This window comes from Perna viridis, chromosome 6 (assembly GCF_037379345.1).
Source record: "Perna viridis isolate PV_CMFRI_1.1 ecotype Kerala chromosome 6, ASM3737934v1, whole genome shotgun sequence".
Classification (NCBI taxonomy): domain Eukaryota; kingdom Metazoa; phylum Mollusca; class Bivalvia; order Mytilida; family Mytilidae; genus Perna; species Perna viridis.
In genome coordinates this window covers 12084779-12103022 of record NC_142450.1, presented here as the reverse complement: position 1 = coordinate 12103022, position 18244 = coordinate 12084779, and the positions used below count along the sequence as shown (strand labels likewise).

Below are 18244 nucleotides of genomic sequence, written 5' to 3'. Positions count from 1 at the left end.
AATATTTGTGCCGGACATATTTTTCTAAGGCTGTAGAGTGTTTTTTCTGGTTCTAAACTTTACAAAACTTAATTAAAAAATTTTTATTTAGAATTTTTAGATATTTGCATGTAAAAATGGAATCATAGGAGACTTGTGAAATATGAGGTACATGTAGTTGTACATGTAATCTGTAAGAGGACGAAGTTGAATCAGTTGATATATTTTTCAAAACAATTGTCTTTTAGAGCTTCACATAAACTAGGATTTTTTCCATAATTTAACAAATCATTAAGATGTGAGCTATGTACAGATTAACATTTTTGGGAGTAACGTTCATGTATTATAGGTTAACTTCCGGTCAGACTGAAATCGGGCTTGCAGTGGTTCAAATGTCAAAGGTTAAATTCGAATCGATTGCCGTTTTGTGGACTTCGTTCTTTAAAAATACAAATCAAGGAATGGTATCCGATGGGTAATGACAGCCCACTCTCCTTATTTGTTAATAAAAACCTGCGATTCTATTCCCAATCATTTAATTTCTTCACCAATCATACATATGTAGATACATGTAGGATCAACCACGAGAAATTCAATTCGTGTTCATCGCTCTGTTCTCTATTAGAGCCTGCTTCCAATCTGTACTATTAACCGTGTCAAGAAAACAACTTTGATGTGATCTTTCTTCCTTCTGGTTCCTTCTTCATTTTCCAACGAAGACGAATTACATTTCAGTGACGTGTAATTACTAAAATAGCATCTGTCACACGAGTCTTCGCTTAGTTTAAACGAACGGATACTTGCATGATCTAATTGTAGGGAACATGACAAGGCCACACGAACATACAAATGTGTTTAAAAGACTGTCCATGTAGAGACGATGGATGAATCCGAAAACGATTTTAGAGTTCCCTAAAAAAGCAACCAAATTATGCACAAAAATAAAGAGATATCTCCAGTATTCAATGAATTTTCAATGCTTTTTATGTAATTTTAAATTATTTCTCTTTTATTAACAGTTGCAGTTAATCAAAAACCAACATTTAACTTTGAGAAATGATGCATTTATGTTATGAAATGTATGATTTTTTTAAAACAAAATTTGTCATGTGCCACCCACTGCCTGGTTTTTGCATGGACACCCTCTTAATATGCAATTTAAAGTTAATTATTGATAGTTTTCGGGCTACTCGCAAGTCAGATTGCTTTCTGTTACCTTTTCATCTCGAAAGGCAAAGTAATTTACTAGGGCAGTAATTCATTGAATTATTTCCTCATTTAAAAAATAATTAAGTCATATTAATTTAACATTTTAACAAATAATCACTTTCTAAGCCTAATTTGATATTTTGGCATAGATACACAATAAAATAGTATTATAGGCAGTATAAAGAAAACATAAAGACAAAAAAGTACAATATGGAAAAAAAACTTCAAAACACTTCAGCGACAAGACAGCAACTAGTGTAAACTGAACCGCCTTTTGGACTTCGATATAAGGATGTTCGCTGCTCTATAAAGCTAGTTCAGCCATTTTTGTCAGATGTTCGGATTTCGGTTTAATCAATTTCATACATAGCATTGATTAACATATCAATATGTTAAGACAAGTGATATCCACTTTTCTTTTCATCGTTTCATTAATCACACCTTAAAATGTTACTTAAAAAGTTTCTATGAAATGACTACTATTTTTTTTCTGGGTTTTTCATAGATAATACGCTCTTGTAAATGGTTGTATTATCAACTGGGTCCTGTATACTTATGGCCAGAAAAACATCAATATCCGGTTGTACATGAAAATCGGAAGCTTAAACATACTAGCCTCATGGCAACTTCATTCTAGTATACTTTGTAAATGCAATTGAAGACCACACCAGTCTCGGAAAACATTTGGTACATGCACATGTAGCTTCGATGATTAAAGACAAATCGAATCATTCTTAGCTTTTTCCGAGATAGCTATGGTCAAATGTTTACAAACTTATCTGTATTGTGGTGATACATATTATGTTTTCCGACGCAGTCGGTATAGTTTCGCTTTTTACCCTTTGACCTTAAAGACGCCCTTCCATGGAAACGCAAGTTACCTGATCGCAATTCTGTTTCAAGATTGGCCAAATACTGATACCTAAGTGGCGTTCGAAAGACTGTATCGAAAATTGAAATTGCGTCCCATGTGTTATTTCTTAAATGAAATGTGAAAAATTGTAAGTAAAGAGAGTATTTGTTTTTTTCATATTTTGTTCTAGCATAAAATTAAATGTCTGAAAGGTTTCACAACCCTTTGAAATCCTTGTTATTCTTAAATCAACCATCGAACTTCCTTAAGGATATAATAAGATTTAAGGCGTCTGGTTGAAATATGTTCAATGTATTAATAACAATGTACGACTCCTTCCATAGGTCCTGGTCCTGGTCAACCACCACATTCTTTTCGACGTTTGTTTATAAAGTTATTCAAAAGGTGTAATTCTGAGGTAGAGGATAACAAAAAAGTGATTCAAACAATATTTAGGCTACAGAAGAAAAATATTATAGACAACCCTCGTTAAAATAAATTTTGTTCATAATTAACATCTGAAAATGACTTCTTCATTTTTTGACAATATAATTATCTCCCTTAGACATGAAAAAGAATGCAATTAGCACTTGTTATTTAAGTGTTTTATTCATTGTGACTTAATCTTTCAATCGGATGATAAAGTAAAAGGGCAGTAGCGGATCCAGGTGGATGCAGGGGTTGACAGCCCCATTTTATTGGAAAATTTGTTATTTTCGTGTGTAAAATAGACAAATGGTAAATATTGTCCTAGCACTCCCCTTTTTCCGAGGAACCCTGGCTGCACCCCTCCTTTTCAAAGTCTCTGGATCCGCCCCTGAGAGGGGTTGATTTCGAAATTAAATTGTTTATTTTCATGTTGTTGAATATGTTTTTATTGGTAAAAAAACTTTATCATTGTACTCTTCATTGTGCGGAGTCAAGGAGTTTTTGTAAAAGCAGAGGACGCTTACCCTACCGGTGCACCTGGTCAATGCATGCTCCCAGTTTTTAGTGGAGTCCGAGTTGCTCATTTTGCCTTTGTTACTTTTTATGTATTATCTTAGTTACTTATTTTTTTTGTTGTTGTGTATGTCTAATTTCCATGTTTTGTCTTCGTCCTTGGATTACTTTCTTTTGATTTCCGCTAGAACCTTGGTTCCCTTGATTACTCTTTGAAAGTACATTATATAAGCGATAAAGAGACCGTCCATGTAGAAACCAGTCTTCGCTAAGTTTAAACAATGGATACTTGCATGATCCAATCATAGACGAACAAAACAAGTCAATTCGAACATATAAATGTGTTTAAGAGAATGTCCATGTAGAAACCAGGCAATTCCTATGATATGGATGACACATGGTAAATTTTATCCCACGGAATGTTTTGTACTAATGTAATGTCATAGAGTAGACTCTTTATAAAGCGACAATGAATGGTTCAGAAATGATGTTAATGTTTCCTAACAGAGCAACAAAATATTTTACACAAAATGGAAGAATTATCTCCCTTTGTAGTGAATTTCAATGCTGTTTATATCCTTTATCTCTCTTTAACCGTTGCATAACCGTGAAAAACCAACATTCAACTTTGAGAAAGGATGCATTTGCGATATGAAATGAATCAAATTTTTTTTTTTTTTTTTTAGAAAAAAATGTTATGTGCCACCCACTGTCTGGATTTTGTGTGAACTCCCTCTTAAATTGTAAAACAAAATCTTGTTCTAAATAGTTCTTTCGATATTCTAGAAAGTTTCTCTTACATGTATATACATATAGTAAATAAATGCTTCAATATAAAGTCATGTAAGTGCCTACAATAAAACTTGGATCAAATTTGAAAAGAGGTAGAAGCACATTTTCCTTTATTCTATCGTCTACTCCGGACTGGACTTTTAATGAGCAACTCGGTGGATGTTTCCAGAAAAGCAGATGACGCTTACCCTACCAGTGCACCTGGTCCATGCTCCCAATTTTTATTGGAGTCCGGGTTGCTCATTTACTTTGTTTCTTTGAATGTATTATTTTAGTTACTTTTCGTTCTTCGTTGTGTTTGTCTGGTCTTTTTCCCTGGATTACATTCTTTGATTCCAGCTAGAATCTTGGTTCCCTTGATTATTCTTTCAAAGTAAGGTAAACGCATAAATCAGGTTCCGAAATCTACCCCCACCCCCACCGCGATATAGATGAATTGCAGGTTATTTGGCGGTTAGAAACATTATGGAAAAAGGTAGGTTATTTATATGTTTTTGTTTAGGGCGGTGGAGAGTGTCATTTGGGCATTTTTTCCTGCTTAAATAGTGCTTTAGTGCTTTAGCAATTTTATAGCAGTCCAAACTTTGAGAATGCCAGTGAAATGACCAATGCATGCTCGCTCGAGCATTCCAACATGTGATAAAAGTTCAGAAAAACAGTTGGAAAGTTAAGGTCGAAAGCTCTCATTCGGGACAACATTTAATTTCAAATTAAGCCTGAACCAAAATAACACCGAAAGAAGGTCAAGCCGCTTTAGGTAACATTCCAGCTAGGAATCATGCAAAATGTGATACATGGTTGGAAAGCCTACATATTTTTATTTTTTATATTTTGTTTAAAATGCTTCAGTAAACAGAATTTAACATTTGGTTTTTCGTATAACCCGTGCTCATAGGAGATAAAAATTGTAAAAAATGCACTATAGAATTCAAAATTAAGGGAGATAACTCTGTAAATGACACTCAAATACAATAGAATCTATTGGATTTTCAATGTTGATTATCTCCTAAGAGCAGGCAGATTTGAATGAATAATTACACATTTCATAATATAGACCCATAAAACAACTTAATTACAAAAATAAAGATAGGTAACCTTTTTTTGGGGTGTATCACATTTTTCAGATTTTGCATGATTCTTACAAAGACAGCTACTTAACTCCTGATGGTGAAATTATCAACTCATTAGAGAAAACAAATTGGAGACTGTTCTCAAGTCATCATCAGGTAGATAGTCTAATGAACTGTAATGAGTTATCAGCTTCCGGTTACATAAGTTATATTTACGCTGTAAATGGAGCGTACAATACAGACACCTTCTGTACAAAACGATCAAAGTTCAGAAAGATAGCACATCCTGTTGTCAGTACAACATTACAATAGCAGGTAGGATGTTTTGCCTTTCATATTTTATATATTCTTTGAACTTGTTACTTGTTTAGGGTTGTCTTCAGACTGACAGATCTCATGCATTGTTATAAGTTGTACCCAAGATAAATCAAAATTTCGTATTTTTTCAAATATTTTTAGCTTTCAAAATGCTGATACATATAATCAATATAACAAGCATTTATATGTATCTTCACAAATAATTCTATCATTTATTTGTCTGTTTGTACGTTTTGCGCCGCATTTTTAGCTTATTTTTCACCTGTCACAGTCCTGAATTTTACTTACGATAGTTACACTATACCAAATATTACGACAGCTTATTCGTGACAATTAGAAGTTTTTTTAATCGTTGGTACAATTTTATTTTGTTTGAATGCTATATTTTCAAAGAAGGTTAAGGAACATATGGTGTGTCTGTCATTCTCTATTGAATGAAGCAATAAGTTTGAAGCGAACATTGACTGAAATAAACAACCTGTTTAAGCTAATCAAATCAGACGTCTTCTGAAGCTTCATTATCAGTTTAACAATTTCGAACATTTGAAAGAAAACTGCCTAATAAAAACAACCAGTAGAATGTTATCATTCGTATTGTTTGTTCAATGAAATACACGAGGATTGCCTTCTTTTGCCACAAAAATTGACTTTAGTTCGTAGGAATGGTAACGTAATGCTTTACACATGTCCATTTGCTTTTCAAATTGTAATCTTCAAAGAAAAAATACATGTGGGTAGCAATTCAATATGTGATTTCTTTTAATATGGTAATTCTTATAGTTATATGCAATGCAATATTTCGGTCACATTTGAAGTAACAAATATGTTTTTGTTTAAAAAAAATATAAAAATGTTTGTGCAATGGACCATAATGTGACCAAAAATCTATTATGCTGTCGAAGTTTGTTTATTCTACATTCGTATGTCTAGCAAATGTTGCTTTAAAAAATACAACAAATAAACAAAAACTAAATAAAAACAAAAACAAAAATCATATAAAAACAAAAAAAAAACAAACAAAAAAGGAGTTTTCAAATAAATATAGGGTAATATTAAAATAACCGGATTGATCAACTCTAAGCAACAATAAAAAGGAATAATTAGTAAAAAAGTAAAGTCCGCACAACACATAGAAATATCAAGGTAAAAACTAGAAAGTTGGAAACTACCACAACGGTCCTGATTTTGTACAGGCATTCGCGTTAGAAAAAAAAAAACACATACAAAAGTTAAAACTTGTCAAAATCAATGTTACCAAATGCATTTATCTTTATCATACGGCAAAACGTAAGGATACATTGTTATGCCAGTTAGGAAGTCGTAAAGTGTCGGAAGTAATAGCTCTCCGAACTGACAATTCTTCCAATGAAAAAGCTACGGAACCGTACCAAAAATGAGTCCCATTTTAAATTCCCACACAGAATACATGCATATACAATATAATTTTTTTTCCAAAAAAAACCCATTTCAAAAGCGATTTTAAAGAATGTTATGAATAAGAAATATCAGGAGAATACTATTATTAATAGTATTTTAAGTATTTTGAAATCAACCTATTGTTATTTCAAAGTCATCTTATAAGTCTTCAACCCAAATAGATAAATAAACATTTATTTTTTTCTACATGTATCTCCCTGTTAATGAAACTTTCATCAAGATTGATGATAGGACAGCTTCACAATTTTTGTTTGTTTTGGAAAAAAAATGTAATTACATGTATATAGATTCTGTGGGGAATTTAAAAAAACTCAATTTTGGCATGTTGCTATATTTCCCATTTACCTGTTACGGCAATGGAAAATCAGATAAATTACTGACCTCAGCGTAAGACAGTCTTCTTTTAGTTTGACATTTAGTAAAAATTAATATAAAATTTTAATGACAATACTGAAAGCTTTCAATGGAGGATGGGTAATATTTTAAATCTGCTGTTTTAGGTGAATCTTTATTTTTAACTATTATGTTGACAAGAACTAAATTGTTTAAATGAAAATATTCCTCTCTTTGTACATGCACAGCATAACTACATAAATGTACTTTTTGTATTCCGATTAAGGCCAAAACAAATATTAATCTTGTTTCCTGCTACAGGCAAGAAAAAAATAAGGTAGATTGGAAGCGAAATTATTTCAATTTTCAGAAACATTTTACATTGAGTTAAAGGAGAATTTGAAGCAATCTAGATTTAACAGTGCTTGAGCCAAAATGGTCATAAAATAATTAGGGTAGGCACACAAAAAACTAGGGTACATTGTATGTGGAGTAGCTGGAAACCTTAGTTATAATGTCTGCACAAAAATGGTGTTTAATTAATTTGATACAATCTTTGAGGGTGATTTTTTATGTTGCAGTATATTATATGTAGTCAAAGAACTTAGTTTTGTCATTTTTACAGTGCTGATATGGTCTTTCGTAGCTGTGCACATGTACGCCATTGTTCATATAAATTGATATTTCTTTATAATCCTGATTTTATTATTAAAATTTTGTTTCAGCAAAAATGAAAAATTCACCAACGAACATGGTAGTTACCTGTACTTCATGTCTGGTTCTCGTAATGTTCTGCTCTTTTGGTAAGAGATTTCACTGGTATGCATGACATAAATCATTCCTATATATATACAATGTACGTGTACATGCATTTCAGCATCCTCCCAAGTCAGGGTTTAGAGTCCACTCTCGCTCCCTCAAACCCCTGACAGCACTCATTCATATTTAGCGGGAATCGTCCAGCCCATTCCGATTGGTTGCTTCTCCGGGTGAGAAGCACAAATGAAAATCGATTGAACATAAAATGTCTGTGGAAAGGTAAACAATAATACGAAGTAATAGACGATCCGATATAATAACTAAAATTTGTATGTCACAAATGATGCAATATGAGCAAAAATGATTACTGTAGATTCTGTGTAGTCTTTATTGAAAAAAAATGACGTTATGTATAGAAGACTTTCTATTACGAGTGATTTGATTGGATTTTGGACCCGGGTTAAATTTAAGTAACTCACTATACTCGAATTCACCTCAGCCTGTTTGCAGTTTTTTTTTAGATTAATTTTTTTATTACTCAAAAGTTCCTTTAAAAAACTTGCCATTTTATTTATGTCGTTCTGTACTACAGTTCTCATACAATTACCTGAAATACCATGATTTCCCGCCATAGGTTCCCGGCTAATTCAATACTTTATGTGGTAAGTCTCATATTAAGTACCAGTTGTAGCATTTTCATTCGGAACTTCTGGTTTTTTCTTTTACTAAAGGTAAAGAGCAGGAATTTGGCGGGAAATCATGGTATTTCAGATCTTGAATTGTGAGATAATAGGGAACATTTCAAAATATCCATAGAAACAAGATGGCGGATAAACAATACGTTCAGTGCAAAATTCTCGTAGAAAAAAAAAATATGGAAATATTTCGATCTTGGAGGTAAGAACGAGAAATAATTGTATGAAAGTTGTAGTACAGAACGACATGAATTAAATGGCATTTTTTTTTAAAGGAACTTATGAGTAACTTAAAAGATAATTAAATAAAAAAACTGCAAACAGGCTGCGGTGAATTCGAGTATAGATGGCGCTGGACGATAACCGCTAAATATGAATGAGTGATGTCAGGGGTTTGAGGGAGCGAGAGTGGACTCTAAACCCTGACTTGGGAGGATGGCATTTCAGGGACTGATGATTGGTAATACTATTTTGTTTTCGTAAACAATTTTCGTGCAAAACATGTAGAACTGGGGGAAAGTGTTAAAAAAGAAGCTTAAGTATGTGCAAGACCTAAGTATGACTTATATATTGCAATTTTGAAGTTACCAATAAAATTATAACCCCTCCCCGTTTTGTCCTCTGCATTTTAAATTCAAGTTAGTAAGCCAGTCCTCCTAGTGGCTTCTGGTGCATAATATAAGATTTCAACACACCCTACAAGTCAACTCTTATTTTTTGTTATATAAATGTGTGATTACATCGTCATGTATTTATTAGATAAAATCAAAAATATTATATTATTTTTTTTAGTCGAAAAGTGCATCACAGTTTTTAACTTGAAGTGGTCTAATTTGTTGACATAAGGTCATCTAGTCTACCCATTTTATCCATCCATTATGCTTGTACATGTATATCGAGTGTTATCAGAGTACATGCATTTATACATGTACTTGTATAATCATGCATTTTGTTTATTTATGATTAACACGTCAATGCTTTAAATAGCAACTACATGTACATGTAAGAGAAACTTCGTATCAATGAGAAAAAAAATAATATCAGTGTATTTATATTTATTTATCTTCCACTATATTATACATGGGGAAAACATTGAAAATTCTGATTGGGCTAATGCAATGAATGTCCTAAATACTTACAAATACTTAAGTAGCAGTCATTGTAAGAATAATGCAAAATCTGAAAAATGTGATACACCCCAAAAAAGGCTATATATTTTTATTTTTGTAATTGTGTTGTTTTATGGGTCTATATTATGCACTGTGTTATTATTTATTCAAATCTAACTGCTGTTAAGAGATAATCAACATTAAAAATCCAATAGATTCTATTGTATTTGAGTGTCATTTACAGAGTTATCTCCCTTAATTTTGAATTCTACAGTGCATTCTATATAATATTTATCTCCTATGAGCACGGGTTATATGAAAAACCGAATATTAAATTCTGTTTACTATGACATTTCAAACAAAATATCAAAAATAAAAATATGTAGGCTTTTTACCCATGAATCACATTTTGCATGATTCTTAGCTGGAGTCCTACTTAATTACTATCTGTTCGAGTCCAAATACATGTGCCATTGAACCTGAGGATATTTGCCTCGACACGTATGGAAATAGATATTTCTAAAATGTTTTTCGTTTCCGAAAAAAAGTATGATAAACTTAAATGGTTGATAATGATCTTCAAATTCAGTTGTTACTTGTTCAAAAACATTATAATGATTCTTTTTACCAAATTAATTACGATTTTGAATTAGGTCACTTAAACAACATGTTCTTTGGATAATAACCAGATGATGAGAATGCATCTGGCTAAAATGAGTAATTATGCGATCAAACAATTCAGGAAAACCTGTTTCTTTGACAATTAAGCATCACTTGCGCAAGATGAGACGTACTGACGATCATTATTGCAAGTTGAGAAAAAAAACGGATGGACTCGTAACGTTAACGTTATCTATGTATTATTATTATCGAAAATAAAAAAAATAAAATTAAAAAAAAAATAAAAAAATAAACACTTTTAAAAGTATATATTTTTAAATTATGATCGAAACTTTCTACTTTTGAAAGCTGGTCTCCAGTATTCCTGAAGTATAAGAGGAACATCAAATTAAGTACTTTTAAGTCTGAGAACATTTTTATATCGACCTAGTTTTTTTTCTGTTTTCAGGACAATCTGTTGAAACAAGCGCGTCGCATCACTTTATACGAAAACATATGCCTTTTGTTTCATAAAAATAGAATAATAAAGACATGGCACTTCGGAATATACATGTTCCACGCATTAACATAGTTCAGTGATTATACATGTAACAACAAAAGGACTAATATACACACAAACCATGCTAACGGTGAGCAGGTTTTTTTCACACTGATTCCAATCCATGATTTTTTAGGACATGCGTATTAAAGATTTGAAATGTTCAGGATCAAATATTCACTGGCGTGTTGATATTGTCGATCATTTTTCCGCTTAATGCATTTTACACGAAATTCACCTGTACATGTCCGTGTGTATCTGTTATATTTCACCATTAATGACACTTATCTAAATTGAATCAATAAACTAATCAGATGACCGTCTGGGGTAGAAGTTATTGCCCTTTAATATTATTTAAATGTCAAGGTTAACGCGATCACATCCCTGTTTCGTGATGAAATTCAGTTGTGTATACTCGAAAATGTTTATCGGCAATTTGGCCATTTTTTTCTTGTAATTTCTAGCAGATAACTTATGTAAATATGTGTTCAGTTGAACGAATTGAAAGCACGTGACACATTACAAATGCCACTAAGTCCGGGTCTTGATGTCGGATTGTCGATGAATAAGGATCTTCATTAAAAGGGATATCACTCCCATAAAAATTAGAAAATAAATTTTTACTGATAATAGGCACAGCTACATATGGTGTTCTTGCTATATACCAAGTTTTATGAATTTCTGTCGGGTAGTTTTAGAGATGTTGTGACGACAAGCTGATATGATGATTTATGCTAAATTTCAAAGTTCAAGGGCATAACTCCAATAAAAAATTAGACAAACTTTCTTGATAATATGAACAATTACATTTTGTACACAAGGTTTTTTTGCTACATGTCAAATTCCACGAATTTCTGTTAAGTAATTTCAGAGGAGTTGTGATGACAAGCTGAAATGTTACGGACTAACGGACAGACAGACGGAGGGACGGACGGATGGAAGGACAGAGTGACCCAACTCGTAGACCTGCTTCCGCATACAGGTAAAAAGCACACACGCTTTGTACTCCTTATTCTGACCAAAAATTTGAAATGTCTTTCAGTATCAAACGTAGAGAGTCGTTCAGTGCGAGAAAAGAGGTCCCTTTTCCAACTATGTGAACTTGTGAACTTCCACACCAACAGATCATGTACGGATTACAACGATTACGGGTGCTTTTGTGGGTATGGACAGGAGGGACGCAAACCAATGGACAAGGTCGACGCGTGAGTTATTAGTAGTTTGAATTTAATGTATACTCGAATCTATGTTAACCGAATTTTTCTCTGCAAAACCAGACATGGCAAATCAAGTATCAGTCACTATAAGTGTCAGGCAGTTGGTGAAACATGGTATGAAAAAAAAGATCATTTTCATAGTGTAATTTGACCATTAGAATCAAGGAAAAAGACAATATTTTCCATATCATGTTCGAGCATTGAGTTATAATTTCACTGAAATGCACTGAAAATGAACATTTCAAGGGCAGATAACTCTGTCAAAAACATCATTTTCTAACAATCTATTGCAAAATGTTTGTGCAAAGCCAGTGATGCAGAAATTAAATAATATTTTTTTTTCAAATAGAGGAAGTATCCTCGAATGATATTACATTGTCAGATCGGTGTGGTTTTGACATGCATGTTTTTGATTTTTCTCATTGTGTCTGATTCTAACTAACACTTAACCTTAAATTACATTACTTTGAACTAAATGTACCAATGACAATTAATATACATTAAATGCGAAATAAAGTGATACATTGTAGCCTTGGAAGTACTGAGAGCCTGACTCAGTCTGATAGGAAGTTACGTCATGTGGAACTTTTCATACAAACCTAAATTGTTTTTTTTATATTCTGCAATCGAAATGCGTTTTTTGTATGGTCTTCGATAATTAAATTCAGATACTTTTTTTCGTTCCCGATGTGCGATAAAAGTAGGCCTTTCTGGTGTAGTATGAATAGTTATTGTATTACAACATTGATAGACAAACGAAGTAATTTCTATGACGTATGTTTCAGTTGTTGCAAAAAACATGACAATTGTTATGGTAGAGTCGGTCGCTATTGTTCTTGGATTCCCCAGTTTGTATCTTTTGATGTCAAATGTGACGATACCACAAAGAAATGTCGATGTTACGGTGAGTACTCGTGAAATACATGTATTAAATAATGATTCTTACATGTATATGACGTGCTTCAAAGCTCTTTAGACAACAGCAATGGTAAAAGTGATAAACGCATGATCCACATTTCGTCGACACATAGGCTGCGTCTATTTTGAAGAAACTATGTAAGGTCTTATCTAAAAATCCCGGAAACTCCATTTTATTTTTGTATTACCATGGGCTGGCCATTTATTTCGATATTTGACCCTTCACTATCACTTGGGTTAAAACAGTGCAACGTAAATGCATAGCCAGCTCATGGTAAAACAATGATATAATGGAGTTTCCGTGATTTCCGTGCAAATCTCCTCCGGAAAGGACAATTTAATGTCCTAGTGGCTATATACATTCCACTTGTAAAAATAAAGGGGCATTATAATGTATTAAGTTTGGTTCTGTCTAAATACCTAGCAGGTGTGAAAGAGTAACCAAGGGAACCAAGATTATAGTCCTAATCAAAAGAATGTAATCCAGTGACAAAGACCAGACATGGAAAACAGACAAAAACAACAAAGAACATGAAATAACTAAAAATCATACATACAAAGCAACAAAACCAAATGAGCAACTCCGACTCAACTAAAAACTGGAAGCATGTGATCCACCATATTTAAAGACAGTATTCCTTTTTACTTAGTTTGTATAACGTTTGTACGTAACGCAAAACAAGTACACAACCGACAGCTACACTCATTTACCACATAAGTAGGACTCCAGCTAAGAATCATGCAAAATGTGATTCATGGTTGGAAAGCCTACATATTTTTATGTTTGATATCTTCTTTATAATGCTTTAGTAAACAGAAATAAACATTTGGTTTTTCGTATAACCCGTGCTCATAGGGGATAAAAATTGTATAGAATGCACAGTAGAATTCAAAGGTAAGGGACATAACTCTATAAATGACACTCAAATACAATAGAATCTATTGGACTTTCAATGTTGATTATCTCCTAAGAGCAGACAGTTTTGAATGAATAATTACACATTTCATAATATAGACCCATAAAACAACTTAATTACAAAAATAAAAATATGTAGCCTTTTTTGTGATATATCACATTTTTCAGATTTTGCATGATTCTGACAAAGATAGCTACATAAATATTTATTTTTATTTCAAAACAAGAATCAATCAGTCTGTAAATCTAAAGCTTAGATACTTTAAAAGGCTTCTTTCAGATGTCAAAATATTGGATTTGTTGGTAAATAATAATTTTGTTGCATTGAAAACAGCTTGGTTTTCCAGCAGACCACTGGAATACTTTTGGAAACAAATGTTACCACTCTTGGCTGATATGTTCCTGTATTCAGGAATACAATAGAAAAAAGAGAACTCTTCAGTTTCAGTCTCTATTAAAAAGATGGTGAAATACCTCTGAAAAGACTACTTACATCTGATGTTACTATCAAGATAATTTTGAAATTAAAGAGACAACGGATGCAACGTTACATGTGTCTACTTCAAACCTACCTGTTTGAAATCAAAAACTTCATGATCAACGTGATTTCAACATTCCAGTTATAGATTTCCCCTTCATAAGCGACATTGATTATGCATGTAACCACATCTATAGCACATAGATAATAAATACACAATTTATATTCATTGTAACAATGGATACGTTACTATGGACTGTACATAAAACATTTCCCTAGTGCACGAACGCTGTCAAATGGTAATATGGCTTACAACGGTGCAAAACATATTAATATTTCTCCTTGCAAGTTTTTAATCACACTTCAATCATGTAAGGGTCTTACTTATATTAGGCAGATAATTTCGATGTCCTCTAAATATCGTTCCAAATTATCTTTAAAATAAATTTTTGATATTGGGGTTATATTGCTTTTGTAGCAGTCATTGTAAGAATCGTGCAAAATCTGAAAAATGTAATACACCCCAAAAACGGCTGCATATTTTTATTTTCGTAATTAAGTTGTCTTATGGGTCTATATTATGAAATGTGTTATTATTCATTCAAAACTGTCTGTTCTTAGGCGATAATCAACATTGAAAAACCAATAGATTATATTGTATTTGAGTGTCATTTACAGAGTTATCTCCCTTAATTTTGAAATCTACAGTGCATTCTATATAATTTTTATCTCCTATGAATATGGGCTGTATGAAAAACCGCATTACTTTCTGTTTACTATGACATTTTAAACAAAATATCAAAAATAAAAATATGTAGGCTTTCCAACCATGAATCAGATTTTGCATGATTCTTATGTGGAGTGCTACTTAATAGATTCATTAATATATATGAATAAAAAGTTCAAGATCAACAGTTAAGTGTTCGATGTTTTAGCTGTCCAATATTAATGTATGAACATTTTTTTATTGGTCTTATGCATTTAATTTGTCCAATTTAGATAATTTCCGAGTGTGAATTTCACCTGGAGTAGCTCAGATTTAACGAAAACGGGTGCCACTGGCAGATAAGCATATGCTATCACGCCTGTTTTTCTTCTGGGAGTTCAACTTACTATAGACTGCTTTCATTTTGTTGATGTGTGATGTCTGCATTCACCAGTCTTCAGTATTCATATGTAAAATTTTGTACCAACCCGTTTGCTACATTATCTATTTGGATCGTCATAATTTTTTTTTGTTTTCACAAGATATTGATGTATCTGAATTATTCTCTTAAGGTAAATGTTATTGACCCTTCGAAATTTTTGTTGATAGTTTAAATTAAGAAGGTGACGTCATGATTTTTAAAATAAAATGTAGAAAGGATGTCGTGATCTCTTGAGCTGAATGACAATATATTGACTTGTTAGCCACCAATAAATCAAAAGGACCTTAAAAGTTTGCTACATTTCTAAGATTTTTTTCCGGGCGTCCAACCGGTCTATATATTTCCAAATCTCAAAATTATGAACTATCTGATAAATGTTCTCCTCCAAATCGTGCTCTAATGACTTATTCAAAGATTACTCTTTATTTCAGACGACAGAGGCACGTGCAAAAGGGAGGTATGTGAATGTGAGGTCGCCTTGGCAGAATGTCTCCGACGGGCCCCGTACAACAATTTATACTATCACATGGATAGATCTTGGTGTACCCCAGACAACACTGTCTAGAACCTCCTATTTATTGCTCCATAATGAGTCTCAATATTAAAAGTGTTTGGTGCAAAATCTTTTGGTTGAACTTGTATGTATTTAAGATCCGAACTGTGAAAATCACAGAGAAATAAAGAGTTAATTATTTTTCTTGCTTCAAGAGATTTTAAATTTAATAATGTTTTACAAAAACTGGCAAGAGTTTTAAGAAATAATGAGTATACTGTAAGGTTTGTAATGTGTCTTATCTAAATGTCCATATACTTAATTTCCTGCTTGTAGTTAACGTCTGATATTAAGTACTTGATTTTTTGTACATGTACTTTATATCCGACTTCTTATTATTCACTTTGGCTTTTTCGGCCCATTGCAGGTCCGGGTGTTAAAAGAATAGGCCTGCAGCAGCGCTAAGCTTGTAGTAAAAGGCTACTAAATAGTGCTCAGAAACCTAGCTGGGGGCTGGGCGCTCTGCCCACAGGGCAACTGGGATGTGTGGCCCAGGTGGTGGAATGGGGTACCCCTGGCGTGTTACATGCTGGGGTTGTCAGGCTATAATACGGAAAACCTGACTGCAAACCATAGTGGTGCACCGTGTTGGGAAAAATGTCACGTTCCTCGCACGTTAAAGAACCCTGCTTTGGTTTTCGATAGGAGTAGAAACCTTTGCGTTCCGCCACAGGAAACTAAGTTGCCCGACCGTACCCATCCCTTTTTTTTCCTAGGGGCAATCAAAATTTGTCGACCATATTATCCTAATGTCCCATCCTTTTTTTTCATTTCATCGTCATTTCCTGTTCATTTTATCATCCATTTCATGTTCATCGTCTGAATATGGCTGAAATATTGCCGCTCGGAAGTTAAACCCCAACAATCAATCAATCAATCAATCATTGGCTTTTTCGTTGGTTTAAACGTTTGATTTTGCTTTTAAATTAAATACTTCATTATACATTGTTATTTCCTATTGTAGTTAATTTTTACGAAGAGGTTTGATAAAATAAACAACAAAGGTTATGGGTATGCATGTGTTAAGCATTTTAATGACTTTTTGTTTTGTAAAAAAAAAGCGAACAACAAAGGTCACTGGGAAGTCATAGGGACGGAGCGTTAGCAATATTGATGGCTTAAAATCGTTTTTATGGAAGTTACCTTATTCGGAAATGACTTGTGTAGTTAGGAAGTGACTATTTGAACTTTTAATACAGACGCATATCGTGTGTTACACAACTAAATGAAGTCTCGCACATTCCCGTTGGTCGAGACATCAACAACTACATGAACATATCAACAAAGGCATACATTATTTGAGTACTAATAGCCACATCCTTCATAGGCAAGCCTAAAATGATATTTTGTCGTGTAATAAAAATGTAATAACGTATTGTCCTAAATTTACACGTACTTTTTGGTAAAATACAATGCAGCAGTCATGGGAGTGATTTTTTATATTATGCTTCTTCACAAACATTACAGTCATGTAAATCTTCAAAATTTACAAGATTGCGTAAATTTAACACGTTCCTTGCCAGATGATCACTTTAAAAAGTGATTTGCGATTGGTTACGATTATAAAGGATAGCTTTTAATTACTAGAAATGAGTGTGTGTGCAATATTTTTTTTATGGATAAATACGTCAAGCAAGTGACGGATTCATACAATTATTTTTTCAGATTGCGAGTACAATATTGTTATAATTTGACCCGATAACTTAATACAATTACTTGACAAGTGCTTTTCAGTGTGTTGTATTGACTGTGATGATTCTTCATTCAAGTAAGGCTCAACCAGTCTCGTCATTACGGGAAATCTAAACATCATAGAAAGCTAATCTCGACGCAAGTTTAAAGGTCCCAGATACCATGAGCCACTCTCCGTAAATTTTGAAATAGTGAAAAACCATAAATCTTTGCTATCATTCTTTGGTCTCTCTACCAAAGACGGTCATTGTGATCTGCCGTATACGTAATGGATTCCTATGGTACACAACAGTCCACACAAACAACACTGCATATAGCTGGATCTATAAAATGTACCACCAAACCTCTTTCAAAACTTTCAACTTGTATACTCACAGCTGTTACAGAGGGTCACCAGTCCTTCCACAATATTCGTTACTCCCATAGTGGTGTTAATTCAATTTGGATCCTTAAAGATCTTCTGGAAACCTTCGATTCAAAATTATTTCCGCTAGAACCTTGGTTCCCTTGATTTCTCTATTTACAGAATACAGTAGCATTAAACATATTGTTTTTCAACTCGTTATACTTTTATTCACCATACTCAGTTAAAATCCCGATTCAAAAACATTTTACATCGTTGTTACTCTAAAAAAGACGGTACACCCAGGTAAAGATATGTATTTCT

At 33.0% G+C, this 18244-nt stretch overlaps 1 protein-coding gene across 1 annotated transcript; it reads left to right on the top strand.

The window, feature by feature from the left end:
* Positions 1 to 5011: 5011 nt before the first annotated feature.
* On the top strand, positions 5012 to 16026 carry LOC148613672 (basic phospholipase A2-like). Its single transcript, XM_088587158.1, has 5 exons — positions 5012 to 5160; positions 7659 to 7736; positions 11698 to 11860; positions 12658 to 12776; positions 15764 to 16026. The coding sequence occupies exons 2-5, from the start codon at positions 7664 to 7666 to the stop codon at positions 15895 to 15897; spliced, it is 489 nt and encodes a 162-aa protein (XP_088443284.1). The 5' UTR covers positions 5012 to 5160; positions 7659 to 7663; the 3' UTR covers positions 15898 to 16026.
* The last annotated feature ends 2218 nt before the right edge of the window (positions 16027 to 18244 follow it).